The sequence below is a fragment of the Muntiacus reevesi genome, chromosome 1, assembly GCF_963930625.1.
Source record: "Muntiacus reevesi chromosome 1, mMunRee1.1, whole genome shotgun sequence".
Taxonomy (NCBI): Eukaryota; Metazoa; Chordata; class Mammalia; order Artiodactyla; family Cervidae; genus Muntiacus; species Muntiacus reevesi.
The window spans coordinates 59603889-59622585 of NC_089249.1; the positions used below are offsets into that span (position 1 = coordinate 59603889).

Consider the following 18697-nt stretch of genomic DNA (forward strand, 5'->3'; position numbering starts at 1 on the left):
CTCTAAGCAATCAAACTTAAGAATTGCGTGCTTTATTGTAGTAAATTCGGTTTTAAAATGAGTATGTGTTCTGAAGCTTAAATCTCCATGTAAACTCTTTCTGAGACCTTCAGGGTGAAGCTCATAACCTTGGTTTCTGAGCCTCCCATGCAGGCCCGCCTAGAGGGGTTAGGTGTGTCCCTGTCCTGCACTCCCATGACACTGTGTGTGTCCTCCAGCTCTGGATATTGGTGGTGGGTTTTGCTTGTCTCTGGGGCCTTTTCTGTCTCTCTCCCTTATCCCCACTGCCAACTTGGGTAAGGCAGTAAGTGTATCTCATTCACTCCTTAGTGCCCAATACAGGGTCTGTCTTAAGTGGCTAGCTATGTTTTAAATTTTTGTCAAATTAACAAGTAGTTGTAGATGGCGCTTCCCTGATAGCTCAATTGATAAAGAGCCTGCCTATAATTCAGGAGACCTCAGTTCCATTCCTGGGTTAGGAAGATTCCCTGGAGAAGAGATAGGCTATACCCACTCCAGCATTCTTGGGCTTCCCTTGTGGCTCAGCTGGTGAAGAATCCGCCTGCAATGCGGGAGACCTGGGTTTGATCCCCTGGGTTGGGAAAATCCCCTGGAGAAGAGAAAGGCTACTCACTACAATATTCTGACTTGGAGAATTACCTGGACTGTATAGTCCATGGGTTCACAAAGAGTCAGACACGGCTGAGTGACTCTCACACACTTGTAGATGAAAAGATTTCCAAGTGTTTGAGCATTAGCAAACAGGGAAGTCAGAAGGGCCCTGAAGGTGAAGTGTGGCTTTCATGTTAGGCTAATGGTGAGATTCCTGGGGGACTGGAGGATCGGCCACAGAGACCTGCCACTCGGGGCTGGTTGAGTTTGGCTCCTGGGCCCTCCTGGGTGGTTCCTGGCTGCTTCCCGGGCAGAACCTGCCTGCCGTGTCCCTGCTGTGCCTCACTGGCCCCTTCCTCGTCCTGTCTCAGTGCCAAGCACTCTCGACTGTATGCTTTGAGGTTTTCCAGCATATTTAGTATTACTCCGATCATTATCTCTTTTCTGAAGACCTGAACTACCTCCTCCTGCAGTTTGTATGGTGCAGTTGCAAAAAAGCATGAGTTTTAAAACTTAACAAACTTGGGTTTTGCTACTCATTCAACTCTATGACTGCAAACATTTCCATTAACCCTCACAAATCGCGTCTGTCTGATTCCTGCCTTGCAAAACTCTTACGAGCACCCATTTTTGCCTGTAAAGCCTTGGTGAATAAGGAGGTACCTCCTGGTGGTCTCCTCCTGAAGGGTGAGAGTGGGCCTCCACATGACGCCTTCGGGGACTGGGCGGTGTCCGCCAGTCAGGCGGGGGGAGGAGGGCAGATACACCCGTTGGCTCTCCTCCTGCCTGTGCCCACAGGGTGGGCAGCTCAGGGCAGGGCCCCCTGCAGGCCCGGCGCTCCTGTGTTCTCACCACCGTCTCCCTCATCCACAATCCTCCTTCCACAGCCCGTGTGCTGCCCTTCCCAGCGCTGGCTGGAGGCTTATCACAGAAAGTCTTTTTTTTTTTTTTAACACCATGGTCCAGTTGATAAACAGTTTCCAAGACTGTATTTATTAGTGGCAGGTAGCTCATCATAATACAGCAAGCAGTTGAGAGTCTGTCAGTGGGTTAAAAATTAAAGACTGAATGAAAACAGGACAGAATTCTGTTTGTTCAAGCACTGAAGTGTGACCTTGTAGACCGTGCATTTCGGGTGGGAATTATACCCCAAGTAGCAGAGGTGGAATGCATATTTTTAAAAAAAGAAAAACACTCGCTCTGTGGGTTATTTTTGTTCTGAGTGTAGCTGTGCGTGTTAGCTCAGCGTGCCTCTGTTTTCCCCGCTGCTGACAGGGCGTCCCGACCCCTCTCCTGTGCGACTGCTTCTCCAGTCGTGTCCTCAGTTCTGTGCAGAGGCTGCTCAGGGGGACTTTCATCGGGTGCGCTCAAGCGCGTTGGAGACAGATTTGCTTCTAGATTCATATATTCCCCTGCTTCTGCTTAAAAACAGAGGTCTTTAAAAAAAAAAAAAAGAGGTCTTTCATCTAGCTCTTCACATATTTCGCTGGTCAGCTTTTGACGTTTTGCTTAATTAAACTCTTGAAATGACAGTAATGGCAAAATAACACCGTGCTTCTGGTCTTTTCCCTCATGTTTCAGCCAGTCTGAAGTTCTTCACAAAGAATGCAAGGGAAATGCCGGAAGTAGAAGGATAAGTAAGATGATGTTTGTATCGAGTGTTTCTTGAGCACTTCCTGGAGGCCAGGTGTTGTGGGAGTCACTCTCTTTTCTCCCCACCTGCTTGATGACACCCCTTGCTCTCTGGGGAGCTTTTGGGCTGTCTTCCACGTGAGGTCAAGGTGATTCACCCAGGCTCACCCAGCGGCGCTTGGATCCTGCTCCTGCTCGCTGCCATCACGTCACGGGGGCTGGGGGTCGGAGCCATACCCTGCGAGGCCGAGGCTCCATCCTGTGGGAGGGATCTGCTTGGCACCTCTGACCCCCATTCTCCTGGACCAGACACTCAGTGATGTGTTCTGTTCCAGACCAGCTGAAAATACCTTTCTGACATCCTGCCCTAAGGTTCTGGTTGCTTCGTGAGTGGTCAGCGTGGAAGCAGATGCTCTCTCTGACTTAGCGTTCATTCACTAGAGTTTCTACCATGTGTGAGGCACTTCCTTCTCACTTAAAGACAATGACTCTTTTTTCAGTCCTGTAAGCAGAATATAGTAAGCTTCTTTAAAACCAGCTAATTTCATTCATTATTTAAACAAAGGTTTTATCTGCTGGGTGGAGAATTCATGAGAAAATCGCACCAAATTCAGATGCAGATGTTTGCCGAAGAAAAGTTAGTTGTTAATCTTCCTTGAATTTGGTGGCTGAACTTACAAAATATTTGTATTGATCACATTGTTCTTTGTACTTCTGGACATTTTAATAGTCTCAGTATTACTGTTCTTGAAAAGCTTCTTCGTTTTTCCGTAAATACTTTCAGAGCTCTGCTCTGTACCCCGTTGAGCTTCACTGTGGAACTGCAGTGTCGTTTTGTCTCTGAGCTCTCTTCTGGTGTATATATAAAATAGCTGTTACATGGCTTACTTTTCGTGTGCTCTTCTTTTCTAGAGTGTGCTGCCACGCAGTATCGGGTGGGGGCGGGGTTAGCCTGTGGACCGTAGCCTCTAAACCTGTCTGGGTGCCTTCCTGGCCTCGCTGCATCCCTGCCGTGGGCCCCCTGAGCCCTCCGCTGGTTCTTTACCTCCCTCCTCCCAGCCTCCACTCCCAGGACTGACAGCTTCTTACCTGGGGCATTCAACAGACTCACTTCACAGGAACCTTGTCCATCAGTCTTTTTGAAGTTGAACTTCTCATCAAATTTGTCTTTGCTCTTCTTGTGGCTTGAACTGGGACATAATGAGTAAGTTGGAATGAAAATATTTCCATGAACTATGTATGTATGTATATCTGTGTTATTCCTATGTAGTTTTAACGGAACAAGTTCAAAAATTTGCATATGTTACAGTTCACAGTATAATTTAGTTTGGAGATGAGCTCCTTAAGTTACCCTGAAAAATTCCTAGTGGATAAATAATCTGATGATGATAACTAAGTTTTAAGGAAGTCTTAACTCACTGTGTGTGAGTTATTGGTTATCTCTTTCCAGGAAAAAAGGGTTCATATTGCTTACAAACTAACCCACTGGAGTGAGTGCTTACGTTTGCTCTTAACTGTCTGCATCCAACCCCGCCCCCGCCCCCCACCCACGACCTCCAGTTCCCAGGTCTCAGAGACCCTCTGTGTGTAGATGGCCCCAGAGTGCCTTTCACGCCCAGACCTGGGCTCCCCAGGAGGGTGGCGCTGCTCTGTGCCGGCGACCCTGGCGCACACATGTGCGCACGTGCACACACGCAGGAATGCCTCTCAGCCGCCGTCACAGCGTGGGCGGGCCTAGACGGGCTCTGCTGAGTGCGACATCAGAGAGACGCAGATGCTGCAGATTCCACTCAGGTGTGGAGCATGAAAACAGAGCGAGTGAGCAACAGTAATAAAGCAGAGACAATCACAGCAGCAAAATCCAAAGGCGGCTGCCAGAGGGGAGGGAGGTAGGTGATGAATGAAGTAGGTGATGAAAGCCGAGGGGTACAGACTCGCAGTTTAAAATACATGAGGCGCGGGGACAAACTGTACAACGTGGAGAAAGCAGTCAGTAATGCTCTAACAGCTCTGTAGAGTGGCAGACAGTAACTGGACTTAGCATGGTGGTCATTTTGTAATGTAGAGTGATACTGGACAGCTGGAACACCAGTCCTGTAGATCAGTTGTGAAACAGAAACGCTGTCTGCGGGGCCTGGAGCCCCAGACTTCCCTGTTCAGTAGGTCTGGGTTGGGGCCTGATGGTTTGCGTTTCTGAAGAGCAGGTGCCCAGGCGATGTTTATACTCCTGCTCCAGGGACCCCTCAGGAGCCACCACTCCACAAGCCCCACCCTCCAGCCTCATCTGCCGTTTTTATCGTCTCCCTGCACACAGCCACACTGACTTCCTTTCCATAAGTCAGTTATGCTCAATTTTTTTCACCTGTGAGTCTTTGCGCTTCCCGTCCCTGCCCCATTTTTACAGTTCAGATATCATCGTCTTTTAGAAAAGTCTTACCTAACTACCCTTTCTGACGTCCTGCCTCCACTGTCCCTCTGGTTGATCATCCTGCTTATTTCCTTATAGGAATTATCATAATCTGTAAATGTGTTTTTTCATTTGTTCATTTCTTTCTTGCTCATGCACTCTCCCCCTCTCATGCACTTTCTCTCTCTCTGTCTCTCTCTCTCTGTCTGATTCTGTCTGTCTGTCTCTAGGCCAAGTGTCATGAGCCCAGGAATCCTGATGACTTGTTACCTACAGATATGTGATGAGATTGGTCATAAGAGCTGTTTTCCTCCTTCACACACATACATTTTTTCAGCAGGTAGTTGTTGATATCGAAGGGCAAGGCAGGGAATGCAAGAACGAACGAAACATACTTCATTCAATTGTAAATCCCAGAGTCTAATAAAAGAATCAGACCATCAAATGAGTAGCTGCTATATACCATGAACTTCATACAGTCAGACTCACTAATCCAATTGTCATGACCCTGGGAAGGAGCCAGTTGCAGTCCCAGAGAAGTCAAGGACTGTTTATGTTAGTTCAGCTTTCGCCACAGTGTCACAGAGAAGAGTCTTGTTGCTCTGCTGGTGTGTTGGGCAGAGGTGTGTCCTTTACTTGGGGGGACCCTTGGCCACCACCTTTTTAAGGCCACTCCTGCCTACCCAGCCACACCCCTTCTTTCTCCTGGGCAACTGGTAGGGAGGAGAGATTTTTGCCACCCCCCCCTCCCCGCCAAAGATTCTTAAGTGGGTCAGACCAATACATGAATCAAATTAACTCCAAATCACTTTGACCTCAAGGCAGAAAATTCATTCCATATTATGGTACTCCAGTGTAAGGCCTAAATTCATTGTAATCATAAAATGCCCACAAGAGATACTCTCTATTTGAATATTAATTCTATCTCATTATCAAATTCCCAGGGAGATGTTAAAATCCAAAGATTACATTTCATTTTAAATTAAAGTCCAAAACATTAAAGTCAAATTCTCTGCCCATGTGACTTAAAATTCAAAGAAATTAAAGTTCAGAATGCACCCTCCCAATTTCTTATCCTTTTTAATCCCAGCTGGAGGTGATTTTAATGCCTGCAGGGGGTCAGAAGTCTTTTAACAACAGTAGCTTGGGTGGGCATCTGGAGGTTTCATGAACCCCAATAATAAATCTCTGATATGCCTTCAAAAAAAGAGGTGAACAGGACACAGGCTTATTGTGCACTGGCCCCCGTGCACCACAGTCAGGAGACATGTGGGCTCCCAGTCTCCTGATAGTTACCCCGAGCCAGGGCGTGTCCCCTGCAGCCGGCACTGCCTGTCTGAGGTCACCAAGGGGCTGTCTTCGTGAGTGGGCGTTTTTCCTCTCCCTGGCCCTCCCCACCCCCACCCCGGTCATTCTCCGGACTCCAGACCTCCTGTTTGCCTTCTTTTCCTTCATCCACTGCCTCTGTTCCGGTGGTGAGGTTAAACCACCTTTCACACCACTCTTAACTGCTGTTTGTTTCCTAGCGGCAGAATGGTCCAAGAAAAGACCTTTTAAAATTGCAGAATTTCCTTGAGTTTCTGTTTCTCCAGCACAGTAAGAAAACAATAGCCTTGTGTTTTTTCTGGTCTTGGGGTCTATCTAAATTTTATTACGTATGCTATTTACTGTAGGGTTCTGGCAGAAGCCATTTTCAAGTTAAAGTAGTTTTCTGAGAATTAAAAAAACAATAAATAGGTGCTAAGTATTAACCTGATGCTTTTTCTGTGATAGTGAAATAATTATTGATACGTTAATGAGGATAATTGCCTTGTAGATTTTCTTATCTATATTAAGATGGTGATGAATTTTTAGGGTATGTTTAATTAACCTGTTACTTTTCCAGGAAGTTTCGAGAGTTGTCTTGGGAAGGGGTATATGTTCATAAGTAAGTTTATTTTCCTTTGGTCTGTCTTAATCCTGCTTTTAGAATCAGGCCATGGTAGCTTCATAAAATGAATTGAGGAACTTTCCCTCCTTTTTCACTGTTTTTGAATAACTTGTGTATATAATGGGCTTCCCTGGTGGCTCAGTGGTAAAGAACCTGCCTGTCAAAGCAGTAGATGTAGGTTCGATCCCTGGGTCAAGAAGATTCCCTGAAGAAGAAATTGGCAGTCCATTTCAGTATTCTTGCCTGGGAAATCCCATGGTCAGAGGAGCCTGGTGGGCTACAATCGATGGGCTTGCAAAAGAGTTGTACACAAACTTAGCGACCAAATGCCAGCAACAGATATATATAATAGATTTATCTGTGCCTTAAAAACTTCGTGGTACTTACTTGGGTAGCTGTCTGGGTCTTTATTTCTGTCCGTGAGTCTTGGTCATTTTCATATCTTTATTTAAATGTAACTGTTTAAAGTATTGACCTTTTCAAGCTTTTTATTTATGTCAGTTTTTCTCAAAGTATCTGTTCCATCTCAGTTTTCAGTTTTTTCATTAAATTCATAATATTATTTATATTTTCTATATGTATTTCTATCTTTTCATTCTGTTCTTTTTAAGTAGACATCTCTCTTTTTCCCTCATTAGTCTTTCTGGGACCTTTCCATGCTGTTGGTGTTCACAGTGAACCAGCTTTTGGTTTGGTTCATCTTTTCTGTGTGCTCTGTCTCTGATGCATGGACTGCTGCCTGTCAGTCCAGGGGAAACAAAGATAAAGAGTGATAGCAGGCTTCTCTCCAGAAATAATGCGAAACAGGAATCTAAGGAACGACATTTTAAAAATACGAAAGAAAACTAGAATCATGTATCCAGCCAAAATATCCTTCAAAAATGGGGGCAAAATAGAGATATTTCCAGACAGACAAAAGTTGAGCAGATTTATTGTCAGTAGAACTGTGCCATGAAAAATGTTGATGGATGTGTACCAGGTGAAGGAAGATGGTTACCATGTGGGCAAGAATAAAATACTTTTATCTTCACTTTTTAATTTTTTAAAAATACAATTGGGTCTTTGAAGCAATCTTAATAGTAATGTATTTGGGGTTTTATAATGTATGTACAAATAAAATGTATGAGAGCTGTTGCCCAAATGTCAAGTGGAGTATATAGTTGTAACATTCTTACACTGTATGTGAATAGTGTAATATTATATGTAAACAGACTATTACAAGTTAAGATCCATATTCTAAACCTAGAAAAACCACTTTAAAAAAAGGAAAGAGAGTTAGTTAATAAGCTAGTGGTAGAGGGGAAAAGATGGAATATTTAAAAACACTCAGCCTAAAGGAAGTCAGGATAAGAGGAAAAGGGGAATAAAGTAACATTTAGGATAAAAAGAAAACAAACGTCAGAATGATACACTCAGACACAGCTATGTTGGTAAGTACATTAAAAGTAAATGGCTTATATTAAAATTAAGAGAGAGAGTGTTAGATTGAATTTTTTTTAAAAGCGAGACTCAATTATATGATAGCTACAAGAAATACATTTTGAATGTAAAGATGAAGATAGGTTTAAAATGAAAGAATGAAAATGGCATAACCAGGCAAACACTTTTTAAAAAGGTGGAGTGGCTATGTTAACATCATACACAATAGACTTGAGGTGTACAGAGGAATATTTCATAATGATTAAAGGATCAACTCACCAAGAAGAAGACATAAAAGCATGAACATATATTGCTAAGATGGAGGAGGCAATGGCAACCCACTCCAGTACTCTTGCCTGGAAACTCCCATGGACGGAGGAGCCTGGTAGGCTGCAGTCCATGGGGTCGCTAAGTGTTGGACACGACTGAGCGACTGAGCGACTGAGCGACTTCACTTTTCACTTTCATGTATTGGAGAAGGAAATGGCAACCAGTATTCTTGCCTGGAGAATCCCAGGGATGGGGGAGCCTGGTGGGCTACTGTCCATGGGGTCGCACAGAGTTGGACACGACTGAAGCAACTTAGCAGCAGCAGCATATTGCTAAGAGAACTTTGGCAAGTACATTAAGCAAAAACTGACAGAACTGAAAGGAGAAATAGATCTGTAAGATTTGTAAATTCTAGAACAAGGTGAAAGAAACTCAGTAATATAAACACTTGAATACATTAACATGTGAATGGATAAATAAATGGTATATTCTTAATCAAAAATAAAATTAAACTGATACATGAGTAATACAAAGACTTGAGCACATAAATAAATAGTATATTCATAATCAGAAACAAAAATAAACTGATACATGTAACAACATGGACAAATCTTAAAAACATTGAAAAAGACGTCTCTTCATATAGTCTTATTCCTATGCCAGTATGGAACAGACCAGGTCAGCCTGTCGAGACAGGAGCAGAGAGTGGTTACTAAAGCAGTGGTTGCTCAGGGACTCCTGGGGTGAAGGAAATACCCTCCATCCTGGTTGGTCAGTGGTTACACAGGTGCAGTCACAGGCTGCTGTGTGTAAGTTGCATCTCCGCCAAGTCTGCTTCTGAAGTAAAGAAAACAGCACTGGAGTGAAGGTGTGAAGGACAGGGTGTTGTTTTAGGAGTTTCTTTGAGGGCTCACCGCAGAGCTCGGACTTTGTTTGCCTTGGTGGGTGCTCTTGGTCTTGGCGGGGAGCAGGATTCCACGACTCACTAGTTGTCAGAGTCACCCGAAGAGTTGGTTCAGGACAATGATGACCGGGCTCTGCTCCCAGAGAGTCTGGTCGCCGTGTCCTGGGCTTGGGGCCACTGCGCTGGTTGTTTCTGAAACCTCCCCCAAGTGATTCTCACGTGGAGTCAAGGCTGTGAACCACTCGCCTGGACTTCTGCTCTGAGTCCTGGAGAAAGATTGCCTGCAAAGTGCAGCTGCTTGCTTTCTTGTTGCTTGCTGAGTACCACCTCTGACTTCCTCTGGCAGTGGGAACAGGGCCGAGCTCAGTCGTGAAATGCCCAGTCAGGAAGCCGCACAGGGCACCGTGGGAATGAATGCAGCACAGAGCTAGATGAATAGCACTGTCCTTTCGTGAGGCGTAGACTTGATTGTGTGAGGCAAAAACCAGGAGAGGCCGTGGATGGAAATTAGTAACCAGAGGTGTACCGGCTTGTGAGGCAGTCAAGGAAAGTGTGGTACTAGCTCAGAGCAACCTACCAAATGTCCTGTGATTGTGGAGACAGATCTTTATATTTTCAGGCCTTGTTGAACAACTGCCTGTGCTTGTTGAGGGATGACTGTGCCCAGCCCTCTTTGAATGTGGGTGCTAAAGGAATCCTCTGGAATCAGAACCAAGTAAAGATGACATTACAGGCAGCTGCTGTCTCGTTTTTCCTTGCTGGGTGCCGTACTATTTGTTTATTCATGTAATCCTTACTCTAACCCTCTTGTTACACCCAAGAAACTCTAGACTGAAGTTCAGAACCCTCCACAGGTTACATGGCTGGAGGGCTGAGCTGGAATTCTCCCGTAGGTCTGTCTGCCTCCAGAAGTAACCCCCAACCTCTTGAGTCCTGGGGATGGCAACTGGTCTCGCCCATGGGCAGGTACACCCACATCTCATACAGATGGTCCAGTGATGGTGAACCCAGTGTCTGCCTCCTTCCGCCTCAGGCTTTGAGCCTTCTGGGTTGGCGGTCACCTCTGCTTCATCTGTCGATCAAAGCCCTGTCTGAGCGTTGCCACACCCACGTTGGCCTTGTGCTGGCTTCGGCAGGAGGACTCTGCTCACCTGTGCATGTGTGCATCTGTCCTGCAGCCCAGTGCCACAAACGCTTTGATCAAGTGTCGGTTATATTGATTCACTGGGCGTTTAAATAGGAGATTCAGTCCTGCATTGGCATTGTGCTCTTGTCTTTCTCCAGGTTGTTTTCACTTTGCTATTTTCCATTCTGTGTGAGAGCAGACAATAATGGAGCCTCTGTTTTTTAGTTTTTTTTTTTTGTCAACCTAATACATTTTTCCCCAAAGAAGCTTAGATACTACTTGAGTTGGGCCTGCCCACTTTGCAGTGCATTCTCTGAGATTAGTGTTGGCCATGGTGGGAGAGAGCAGTTAGCAGTCAATGAGCTGTCCTGCTGTCTGCACTTGATTTCCAGAGGCTAAATGTTCGCTTGTTTAAGCCAGACTTGCCGTCTTGTCGAGATGTGTTTTGTCGTGAAGCGTTGACTGAGCTTGGCTCCCTGGTAGGAACTGTTACTACAACTTGTGACTCAGCATGGGTCTAGAATCAGTTCCCAACACGTTAGCTAAAGAAACAAACAACTTCCCTGTTTTATGGCGTGTGAACAGAATAAAACGTGTTCGTTTCCTAATTGTTTCCCCGCCGCTGACGTGAGCTCCTCGCTCAGCAGGGGCGGGAGCCTGTAAGCATAAGCGTGGTGATGACAGCCCGCGTCAGTGTCTCCTGGAGGTGTCAGGCCCGTGGGCTCTTCTCTCAGTGACCGTCACCTGTGTTCACTCTCCAGTGTGCCGTCACATGTGTGTCACAGTGTCGCTACCGTCCTCTGTCTAGAATAGGTCGCTTATGTTATAAGCATCTAGTGAATTTCTATAAAAAGTCATCTCTTCTCATTTCATGACGGAGCGGTACGAATGAGAAATATTTACCTAGGAGTGCATACCCCGAGTTCAGGCATGGCTCTAGTGTAACCGTGATTTCCAAGAACACTTTAGTTCGCTCTTACAGTCTGCTTTGAAATGTCGGTTTTAGCATGTGGTTTTGTTCCCCTCCCCTTGGGGCGTGCCCCCCAGCGCTCACTCGGGCAGTGTCCAGGGGCCACTTCCTGCCGCCTCCCCCGCTGCCCATGTCGCCAGAGGCGCCTTTTCCGCTGTGGCAGCTGAGGGATGACGTCATAATTTGCCTGAGTCTTATTAGAAGCAAAGTTGAGCAGACTTTGATATCTCTGCAGTCCACTGACATTTATTTCGTCTGTGCCATTTATGTTAATGTATTTCATCCAGTTTTCTGTTTGAGTCTTGGTCTTTTCTCAACTTCTGAAAAATCTGTACATATTAAAGTATTAACCCTTTTCCTGTGGTATCTTTCAAATAATTATTACAGCTTTCACTTGCCTTATTTTAAAAATGTAGTTAAATTTTTAAAACTTGTCTCTGTTGCTTCTGGATTTGGACCGTAGAAACTGCTTCTGACTTAGAAAAAGAATTTACTTACTAGTAAACTGAGATTCATTTGAAGTTTACTCTGGTGAATAATATTGGGAAGAGATCCACTTTATATTTTTTTTAAAGTATATTAAAATGTAGTTGATTTGCAATGTTGTATTCAGTTGTATTTTTTTAAATATGTCTGCCTAGTTGCCCAGCTTTTCGGAGGAAAGATGAAAAGAGTGTCATTTTTTGTTTGCATGTCTCTTTTCAAACATTTCTGGACTGATAGAGGCGTTTCGGGTAATTGCACTAACCATATTATTACAGGAATGAGTCAGGACATAGAAAAGGAGCCGTGGACCTCCTGTAGCCCCCACACCCCCAGGCTGGCCGAGTGTGTGAATTTGCCTTTTCTTTTCTTTGTAGGTGAATGAGCTGGATGGCATCCCCCTGATCCTTGACATCTGTGGCCTCGACGACAGCAACCCCTGTATCCTTGACGTGCCCCCCAGTGAGTTCATGCCCGGGGCCTCCGCCTGGCGCCCTTCACAAGGGAGTCGACTGGCTTTCTCATCAGCTCTGTCCCTGAGAACTGAGCCGCTTGGTCACAGCGGGGGCCGCGTCGCGGTCCTGCAGCCTGCGCAGCACAGTGAGCTCAGATTCTCAGGGAGGGGTGTTCTCCAGAGTGCCTAAGCTCCAGCTGAAAGCTTGCCTCTGGGCCCTGTGTTCACTGCATGTCCCTGACGTCACCTTTCCAAACCACGTGTTCCCGGAGTGGCTGGAGAAGTGTATGTCTCTGCTGTAGAGGTTCGACATTCAGTCCTTTGGAAGAGCCATTCTAGCTTGGAGACCTCTGAGAGCTCAGAAGTGGGGAAAGGCATCCCAGGGGCCCGGGATTCTGGTTTTTGTTGGGTGCTGTCCTGCGGCCCTCAGTTACTGATGTCGGAGGCTCTGGCTCTTGCCCCTCCTTGGCCTGAACACCCTTCTGGAGGGTGTTGTGCAAGGAACTTGCCCACTCCCCACCTCTCCACCTAGGTCTCCCCTGTGGGAAATGGACCCAGTACAGTGATGAAGAGCCTGTGTAGGCTGAGAGAGAGTCTGCGTCACTTGAAGGCCTTCCATCCCTTGCCTGGCTGTTGCCTGGCCCTGTGCTTACTGCCGGCGGGGAGGGGAGGGTTAATGAGGCTGTCGCCAGGGTTTTGAGGTTGTGACCCTGTGGGAGGCCAAGGAGGAGGAGAATTTTATGTTTAAAATGCTCACTATTGGTTTCTGTCAGGAAGAGAAAAGGAGCTGATGAAAATCCTGTGTTGCAAGTAAGTAGATTGAGAAATGCTTATTATTTGTGCTAAAGATACTGTCATTTGTCTGATTAGCAATGGAAGAAAATTTCGTATTTTAAAGAGCATGATAGCTTGTAAGCTCAGTCAGAGAAAGACAAGTAAACAGCCTCTGAAGAGTCTTCTTCAAGGTAAAGCAGTCGGTTCACTGCCTTGCATTATGATCAGGCACTACAGGCTGTGCTCCTTAGACAGGTTTGAAATTTTTTAGCCCCAAAAAGGGAAAGGAGAAAAGAAAGCTTTCACAGGAAAGCAGTAAAAGGACATTCAGGTGTAACTGCAGGTGTTGGGTTTCTGGATGAAAAAGATGATTTATTTTTGCAAACAAAAAATTCACACAGTTTCACTTTTATATTCCACGAATTGACCTTCTAGTGAAGAACGGTTTTTTATTACTAATCTTTGGCCTTTAGCAAAGACTGAAAAATTAAAAGGCTGTTGCACACAGCCCATGACAGCTCTGCAGATACGCTGCATGTGGTTCATGCTTACTCTCTTATGTTGGCATCTCCTTGCCAAGTATTCATTCATTCATTCCTTTCAGGAAACATTTATTGAGTCCTTACTATGTGTTTACATACGTTACCTTATTTAGTCTTGACAGCACTGTGAAGCAGGTCCTATTACCATCATCTTCCCCATCTGTAGTTGAGAAAATAAGGACCTTAGTGACTTGTCCTAAAGGTCAGACTCAGAGGTTAAGCTTGGCCTGTGCCTGATTTCTCAGCCACTTCTCTGAACTGCCTCCTGTGAGTCACTGGGAGGGTCAGAACACATGCAGAGAAAGCACAGTAAGATACTAATGTAGTGGGGAAATGACTCGGAATTATACACTGAAAAACTTTATATGGACAGTTTGTGTGGATAACTGGTTTTTTAAATGGTTATTAATGACGCATTGCAAGAGTCAGGAATCTTCTCTAAATTGTCAAGAAAAGGTGAAATGTTAGATGTTTAGTATTATGTATGTTTAGTAACTGTTTGGACTTTTGTTTTATAAAGGCCTACTAGATTTTAAAGACATGTAAGATACACTTAAGATACAAGATACATACCAAAATTATGAGACCTAAGGGAGAGTGATGGTCAGAAATGAAAAAGCGTTATAGCCTAGGAATTCAGATTTTTTAGGGATTCAATTTTTAGATGTGAGCCATAAGTTAAAACCTGGCTTTCCTAGTATTCAGAACAGACAGGGCCGTATACAGATCACAGGGTGAATCTACCCAATGCTTCTCCACGCTCTTCTCTGCTCCTGCTGGCAGGGAAGTTTCCCCAAGTATTAGTTCATTACCCTCACCTTGCCTCCTTACTTCTCCTTCCCTTTCTCACCCTCCTTTCTTATGTTTTTTTCTCTCCTATATGTTTGTACTCATCAAAATACTAAATCTGTTGGCTTTTTTAATGCCAAAGGTGTCGTTGGGAGAGGGAAATCTCTGGCCCACCCTGCAGCACGTTGCTGTTGACTCTCTTAGCTGTTGCTTTTAGCTAAGTAATGTGCTTTGCTGCCGTTCCTTGATCTGTCAGATCTTGAGGTTAGTCGTTTACTTTGTCTTGACACTAGGATTTAGCTTTTGTTACCACCCCCTCTCCTCCCTTCCTCGTGCTTCCACTGTAGTTAAGATCCCATTTGCTCTATCGTCTGCATTTCTGATTAGGTTGAACATCTTCTAAAATGTTTGCCATTTGGAGTGTGTGTGCGTGTGTGTAAAATGTGCTTGATCAAAACCTTTTGCCCATTTTTTCATTGGGTTGTCTTTTTATAATTTGTTTGCAGTAGATTTTTATATATTCTCGGTAGAAGTCCTTTGTCAGCTACATATGTTGCTAATATTTCCTTTCCCCTATTCTATTATCTTGTCATTCTCTTTATAGTTTTGTTAACAAAATTTCTTAACTTTTAGTCAAGTTTACCACTGTTTCTTTATGATTAGTTTATTTGGGTGTGTATCCTGTTAAATATTTTTGTACACTTAGGTCATAATGATAATCTACATTATCTTGTGAATACTCTGTATTTTTATCTTTTATATTTAAGTCTATAATTCAGTTGGAATTGATTTTTGTGCGTGGTGTGAGTAAAGGTTTGTTTCTGTATTTTTCCGTCGGAGCACAGAATTGTCCCAGCCCAGTTATTGAAAAGAACACACGTTGGCTACTGTAACGCCGTGCGTATCATGTATGTGCGCTCTCCTTTCTCTTCCATTGATCTCTGTGTCTGTCTGTAGTACTGTAGTCTTAAGTGCTGTCACTTTCTACAGTTTTAACATACTATAGGTCGATTGATTGAGTCCTTGATTAAGTTGATTGAGTCCTTCCAACTTGTTTCTTCTTTTTTAGAGTATTATGGCTATGTTTGGTCATTTGTATTTGCCCATAAAAGTTTTAAAAGCAGCTAGACAGAGTCTGCACATTCGTGCTTGTGTGTTTATGTGCACACACATTTACACACATGTACACACATAAAACCGTCACAAAGAAAATAATTTAAAATCTCTACTCATTCAAATTGCATTGGTGAGAATCAGTTTAATGAGAATTGACATCTAAACAATACTGAGTCTTCAAACCCATGATCATGGTATATTTGCCATTTATTTAAGATTATTATGGCGTTTTTTGACCCATGCATTATTCAGAAATGCATTTCTTAAATTCTGAACAAATAAGAATTATTTGGGGGGGATTCATTTCTAACATATTTTATGATCAGAGCACATGCTTGATGTTCTTTGTCCTAAATAATGTATTGAGACTTGCTTTATGACCCACTATATGGTCAGTTTCTGCAGCTGTTCTATGTGTGCTTGAAAAGTCACATCTGTTTTCTAGTAGTGGAGTACAGTATTTTTAGGTCAATTTTGTAGATTTTTTACATTTTTAGTGATGCTTTTTTGTCTATTTTGGTTTACCAGTTGCAGAGGTGTTTTAAAAATCAGCCTGTGACTATAGATTTCTCTAAATTTCTCCTCTTAGTTATATAGCATTTTTCTTTATATATTTTGAGACAGTATTATTAAAATATTTATCAGGTCTTGAAAAATGTCCCCGTTGTCATTGTAAAGTGACCTTCTATATCTCTAAAAATGCTTTTTGCCTGACATGAATATAGCTACTTTACCTCACTTTTGGTTGATATTTACATGGTAAAACCATTACAGTCCTTTTATTTTCAGTCTTTTTATATCGGAGATGTTTGTTGTAAAGAGCATAGTTGACTTTTTCTTAGTCTAGTTTCTTTGCCTTTTAGTTATTGCATTTAGCCCATTCATATTTAATGTAATTGCTTATCTGTTTATATTTAAGCCACTCTGATTTACTTTCTATTTTATTTTTTCTTGCTTCTTTTGAATTGTTTTATATAATTAAGCATTTGTCTTTTTCTAGTTTAAATTTTTTAATATTTTTTTCTATTCCGTTCATAGTTCCCTGGGAAATTATAACCTGCATCCTTGACTAAGGAAAATATCTTTTTCAGATCTTTACCCCTTTTCCAGATAATACAGGACTGCTTAGCATCTCCTACCTTATATGCTACTGTTATATATTTTCATTCTAGTTTTACAACCCTATAAAATGTTATTATCATAGTTCCATAAAATCAATTTTCACTCAGATGTCTTCACATACCTACTCCTGTCCTGCCTTTCACCCCTTCTTACAGCTTTGTCTGTCTACCTGGGGTCATTTTCCTTCTACCTGAAGTCTTTCTTTTAGAATTTCCTTTAAAATGGGTTCATGGGTAAGGAACTGTTTGGCTTGTTAGAAAATGTGTGCCTGATTCCAGCATTTGGGGTAGCTGTGGGATCTCAGTGTTTCAGCGCAGCGGTCCCCAACTTTCTTGGCACCAGGGTCTGGTTTCTTGGAAGACAGTTTTTTCCACAGACTGGGATGGAGGGTACGGTGGAGATGGTTCAGGCTGTCACGCGAGTGATGGTGGGTTCAGGTGGTAATGCCTTTGGACTCTGCCTGCCCGCCTCCATCTCTCATAAGTTCAGTTCAGTCGCTCAGTCGTGTCCGACTCTTTGCGACCCCATGGACTGCAGCATGCCAGGCTTCCCTGTCTTTTATCATCTCCCGGAGCTTGCTCAAACTCATGTCCATTGAGTCAGTGATGCCATCCAACCACCTCATCTGTTGTCCCCTTCTCCTCCGGCCTTCAATCTTTCCCAGTATCAGGGTCTTTTCTTTTCCATCTATCATAAACTTGGCCCTATTTACAGAACCTTCAAGCCTGTCCATCATACTTAGAATATGTCCGTAGGTTCCAGCATGTCTTGACAGGTCCTGTGTGTTCTGGCCCCACCTGCCTCTTCATTTATATCCAGACTGGTTTCCTCCTTTAGCATTCCCCAGACATGCCTCCTTTTTTGTTCCTTGAATCTGTGATTTCTCACCTCAAGGAAGTCGTTATCTTCTTCCCTTGGCTGAACTCTCTCCCCTGGCTCAGCCTCCTCTTCCTTTCCTCAGGGAAGCCTTCCCGGAGCCTCATCAGCCCCTCCTGGGATCCGCTCTGTTCCTTCAGCTTGTCTCAGTGTGTAATTATTTGTGTAGTTGCATCTTAATTACTCTCTAGATGAAGGTCTATAAGGGCATGGACCATTTTTTTTTTCTGTTTTTTTTCTCAGTGTAATATGCCACTGACAGGCACATACTAAATACCCAATAAATATTTTTAGATGGGTACATGACTGAGTAAGGCGGTGAACAAATGAATGAAAAAGCAGCAGCTTGATGAAGTATGTGTGTGTTTATTTGACAGGTCGGGAGTATGGTTCTAAGCAGAGGAGAAATTTCTCCCATGGATTTGATGATTCTTTTGTGAATTGAATAAGCTTGGTTTGGCAGCAGTATTATTTCAGCTTTGTTTGGTGATTCAGCCCCTTCTAATAACTCACACCAGTCAAGCTTTCATTGAACTTTAATTTCAGTATTTTGTGTTAAAGCAATATATTGCATATGCCTAGACCCTGCCTGGAGAATCCCAGGGACAGGGGAGCCTGGTGGGTGCCATCTATGGGGTCGCACAGAGTCGGACACGACTGAAGCGACTTAGCAGCAGCAGCAGCAGCAGACTATGAATCAGAGCTGAGCGTAAACATCAGTTAATAAAAACAGCTCCGTTCTCTGATTGCTTTGGATTGGCGGGCTGTGTTCTGTGCTCACGCATCGTCCTTGGGTTGGGGGTGAGGGCTCGTGTTACCTTAGGTTAGGCATCCTTGTTCCCTGTGGGAAGTCAGCGGTTCTGACCCCCTGGAAGACTTCCTCTTTCTCCGCCACCCTTGGGGATCAGGAATTTCTAGGTGGTGTATCCAAGCAAACTGGACTCTCAGCTCCCTCAGGCTAGGAACGGGGCTGGAAGCCTGTCTGCCCCATTTTTTGGAGGTGTCTTCTAGTGATGGACTGGGATTTCTAGTTCCAGGGAAAAGACAACCTCCCAAAGGGTTGCTCACCCCGAAGGAAGGCCCTCGGCGGCTGTGTTGCATCAGGACACAGCCCAGCTGTTCATCCGCCTCTCCCTTGCGGGGACCCACAGTAATGACACAGTAGCAGATGCCATTGGAAAATTCCAGCCCCGCCACCGCAGAGTCAATTTCTTATTTGTCAGTTTATTGTGGCAAGTGGGATTTTTTGTTGTTGTTGTTTCCAAATAGAA

The 18697-nt window shown here is 44.0% G+C and overlaps 1 protein-coding gene across 2 annotated transcripts in view; it reads left to right on the top strand.

The window, feature by feature from the left end:
• ATXN10 (ataxin 10) overlaps positions 1–18697 on the top strand; it is a 138985-nt gene that overhangs the window by 103434 nt on the left and 16854 nt on the right. Inside the window, exons 10-12 of one of the 2 annotated variants that reach the window (XM_065945291.1) lie at positions 12131–12215; positions 12981–13017; positions 15158–15284. In XM_065945291.1, the coding sequence (XP_065801363.1) occupies positions 12131–12215; positions 12981–13017; positions 15158–15269 (234 nt within the window). In that variant the 3' untranslated portion in view covers positions 15270–15284. Of the gene's footprint in view, positions 1–12130; positions 12216–12980; positions 13018–15157; positions 15285–18697 lie in introns of those variants that run through there. The other variant, XM_065945285.1, reaches the window with a different exon arrangement.